Raw genomic sequence first — 3,919 nt, forward strand, 5'->3', positions numbered from 1 at the left:
AAGTGCCGTATGGGCATGTAAAGGTGGTCTTCTCCTGATCGTCTGGGTGGATAGAGATCTGGAAAAATCCTGAGTACCCATCGAGGAAGCAGTAGTAGGGATGGCTTTCAAGTCTCTCCAGCATCTGATCAATAAAGGGCAATGGAAAGTGATCTTTCCTGGTCGCTGCATTCAGCTTCCTGTAATCGATGCACATCCTGTGTCCAGTCACTGTGCGCGTCGGAATCAACTCATCCTTGTCATTCTTCACAACAGTAACCCCTCCTTTCTTAGGAACCACGTGCACAGGACTCACCCAGGCACTATCTGAAATTGGATAGATGATTCCAGCTTCCAGCAACTTCATGATCTCCTTTTTGACGACGTCTTTCAGGTTAGGGTTCAACCTGCGCTGGTGCTCAATCGACGACTTCGACTCATCCTCCAGGTGGATTCGGTGCATGCACAATTCTGGTGAGATACCTGAAATATCATCAAGAGAATAGCCAAAAGCTTTGCGATGCTTGTGCAGCTTGCTCAGTAGTAAGGTAACCTCAGCATTGTTCAAAGAAGAATCGATAATGACTGGATAAGTAGAATTAGGGCCCAGGAATGCGTACCTTAGTCCTGCAGGGAGTTGTTTGAACTCAATCTTAGGAGCTTTCTCCTCACTCCAGTCGGATAACTGCTTCACCTTCGCAGGAGTCTCAAGCTGTTCCACCTGCGATGCTAGCTGCATCACATGCTCGCTGGAGTCCAACATCTTCGAGTAAGATGCTGAAATTTCGTCCAAGTGTTCAGCCTCAGAGGCAGACGTGGTCAGAGCTCTCTCAAGTGGGTCTGTAGGCAGCATCTCATGGAGAAACTCCTCAGCAAACTCTGTGAGAGTATCGACATAGAAGGTCTGACTATCGATTGTGGGCTTCTTCATCAGCTTGTCCATGTCAAAGTTCATCACCAGATCTCCAACATTCAGAGCAATCCTGCCTTTCCTGACATCGATGATAGCACCTGCTGTAGCTAGAAAAGGTCTCCCAAGGATAAAAGGATCTTTAGGCTCCTCTCCATACTCCAAACCACAAAGTCAGTCGGTATCATGCAGTCTCCAACCTTGATTGGAACATCTTCTAGCACCCCTTCAGGTATCCTTGTCGAACGATCAGCTAGGATGAGGGAGATCCTTGTTGGCTTGAAATCAGTCATGCCGAGATTGACAGCTACCGAATAAGGCATGAGATTAACACTTGAACCCAGATCACACAGCGATCTCTTGAATCTCTCTGTGAAGATAGAGCAATCCAAGACAAAGCTTCCTGGATCAGACAGCTTCTCTGGAATTCGGTTCTGAATCACTGCACTGCCTTGCTCAGATATCATCATCACCCCTTGTTCATGGCTGAGATTATTGGTTACCATTCGCTTCACATAACGTCTCATGACAGGAGTGATTTTTACAGCATCAACCAAAGGTATCTCAATCACAAGCTTCTCCATCAGAGCTTTGCATCGTGCATCATCAAGCTCTTGCTTGGACTTCCTAGGGCTCCTTGGGTAAGGAACTTTAGGTTTGTAGACTTTTTCCTCTGCAGATTTCGGATTCGGAGCATCAACAGCCTCGCTCTGCAATTGGTGACGCGTGACACTAGTGGTGGTGTCGCTCGTCACCGGCTCTGCAATCTCAGGAATTTCTTCAGAATCTTCTAAGTCCACGACTTCAGGTGCAGGAGGCGTCTTCGTGGGCTCAGAACTCAGATTTTTACCACTCCTCAACGTGATAGCACTGCAGTGATGCCTTGGATTGGTGTCAGTCTTCCCAGGAAGAAAACCCTCTTGCCTTTTAACAGAACCTGCAGTTTGGGCTACCTGTGTATCGAGCTGCTTGACATGGGTGTTCAGAACTTCTATTTTTCCATTCAGATCGAGGTAGAGAGCATCCATATTCCCATTAAAGTCCACGGTGAGCTTCTGCTGACCTTCCAAAATCTGTTCCAGAGCTCGTGCTTCCACTTCCGAGGACGACCAGACACCTCGCTCCGCAGACACCACAGTACCTCTCCCTGATCTTCCCACTGAGCCAGAGGTTCCCATGGAGGCTGCTGCTTTCCAGCGGTATGTCATTCAGAGTTTTCAGAGCATCTGGAGTGCCATCGCTACTATCTCTCGCTGCGGATGTGTTCGCCCTACTCGCCCGCGATCTCGCTCACCCACACCCTCCGATGATGCTACTACTGGCGATGAGGACTAGTTCCTTTGTCATTCTGGTTCTGTTTTTTTTTCTTGTGTTTTTCTTATCTTTTCTTTTCGTTTGTTTGAGTCTGTTGTGTCAGCTACACATGTTGTGAGACTTTGTTGGATTTATGCATCTATGGGTTGTATTGTTACTACTAACTTTTCTCTGAGTGATCTGACAGTTCTAACACAGATGATCGCGACGATTGCTCTCTGCACTGTGGTGTCGAGCGACACCATCTTTGGTATCGCGCGTCACCACCCTTGCACTTTTGACCTACGCTTGTTTTCATCTGAATCTGAGCTGTGTGTTGGTCGACCTAACTGAGTAGTAAGATATTCTAACCCGTTGCATTCTTCCTTCTGACTTTCTCTTTTGTCACCAACTTCGGATTTGATAACACTGGGGACAGTGTTGTTCAAGTCTAGGGGAGGTAGTTGCTGACATTGTGTTTGTTTTTCTTAAGAGTCAGTTGTGTCAAAACGTTTTTGAGTCAAAACTTGTTGGAGATCATGATGCTTTTCCTGGAATTATTGTGCTGACCTTTCACCTAAGTGACCACTGCTGCAGATTCAGTCTAGATCCGACTAATGAAAAATCCAAAGGCTGACCAGTTGACTAGAGGCGTCCATGTTTCCAACAGAATCCACTAACCTGAGCTAAGTACTGAACTTCACTTTTAACTCGCTGATGTGACTAATGCCTTAGAGCTTGATTCCTCATTCGTACTTGATCAATGAAAGCCTGTGTGAAATTTAATGAAGTGATTTCTCTCCCTTGTGACGAGCTAAGAAAGAAAAAGGGCAAAAAGATTGAGATGATTTTCGCTTAGGAGTGAAGGGCTAGGAATGTTTCCAATGATCCCATTATTTCACTTCTAAGTTGGAATGATCACACAAAGGAAGGAAGTGAGGGGTAGGAATGTTTCCCATGACCCCACTATTCGCTGAAAACCTTTGATACAAGGTAAGGGGACAACTCGGGGACTTGGTGGCAAACACCATCAGTACTCACAGCTTTATCCTTATCGAGTATGCGCCATAAGAAAAAGAGAAGAAAAGAGATGATGAATGTGCGAAAAGAATAAGTCTGGGGGAGAGAAAAGGTACCAAATTTTGTAAGGCTGATTTGTTTGAGTACAGAATGGGAAAGAATCTAGAAGGTTCTGGGCATTGGAATCATCAGAGAGATCCAGCGATGAGGGTTTATGGACAATGTTGTGAAATTTTGGATTTAGTCTGGAAAGCTGTGAATGTCTGCGGAGAAGTACATGGTGGTTCGATTTGGAATGATGAAGCAGTAGTTAAGTTGCAGGATGAACGGTCAAAGCGATGTTCCAATGAAAGGTTGAGTCTCTGTGTTTTCAAACTTCTTTCTCTTGTTTGGTGTTCTGTTTGCTTGAGGGCAAGCTGGCTTTACAAAGGAATTTGGAATTCTAGGATTTTAACTTAGATAATTCTCACAACGGAAGTTGGTTAATTATAGTTCTGTGTTTCGAGTTCAAGAACTGTGCTTAAACTGAACCCTGACTTGTTAAGTTGATTTGCATTCATTGATCTCCTGAAAATCACCCTAGGCCTATCCTTTATCACATTGAATTTACAACTGTCTTCATCGCTGCTTTATTTATTTCTGTCACATTGTTATTTGTTCTGCATATTTCGGCTTAGCGCAACTCTATCTACATAAGGTTTATTGAGTGATCTCTTG

The 3,919-nt window shown here is 44.9% G+C and overlaps 1 protein-coding gene across 1 annotated transcript; it reads right to left on the reverse strand.

The window, feature by feature from the left end:
- Positions 1 to 686: 686 nt before the first annotated feature.
- Positions 687 to 2,097, reverse strand: LOC112083512. The gene is made up of 4 exons (XM_024151542.1): positions 1,304 to 2,097; positions 1,090 to 1,222; positions 858 to 1,048; positions 687 to 756 (listed from the first exon to the last, which is right to left on the reverse strand). The coding sequence occupies exons 1-4, from the start codon at positions 2,095 to 2,097 to the stop codon at positions 687 to 689; spliced, it is 1,188 nt and encodes a 395-aa protein (XP_024007310.1).
- Between the last annotated feature and the right edge of the window lie 1,822 nt (positions 2,098 to 3,919).

The sequence above is a fragment of the Eutrema salsugineum genome, unplaced genomic scaffold (genome assembly GCF_000478725.1).
Source record: "Eutrema salsugineum unplaced genomic scaffold, Eutsalg1_0 scaffold_6, whole genome shotgun sequence".
Taxonomy (NCBI): domain Eukaryota; kingdom Viridiplantae; phylum Streptophyta; class Magnoliopsida; order Brassicales; family Brassicaceae; genus Eutrema; species Eutrema salsugineum.

Excerpts from the sequence above, each read along its gene's own strand:
- LOC112083512 (XM_024151542.1), bottom strand. The coding sequence starts at position 2,097 with ATGACATACCGCTGGAAAGCAGCAGCCTCCATGGGAACCTCTGGCTCA. Across the intron at positions 1,049-1,089 it reads TAGAAGATGTTCCAATCAAG|TATGGAGAGGAGCCTAAAGA; the intron begins GTTGGAGACTGC and ends TGTGGTTTGGAG. Across the intron at positions 757-857 it reads TATGTCGATACTCTCACAGA|CATCTTACTCGAAGATGTTG; the intron begins GTTTGCTGAGGA and ends ACGAAATTTCAG.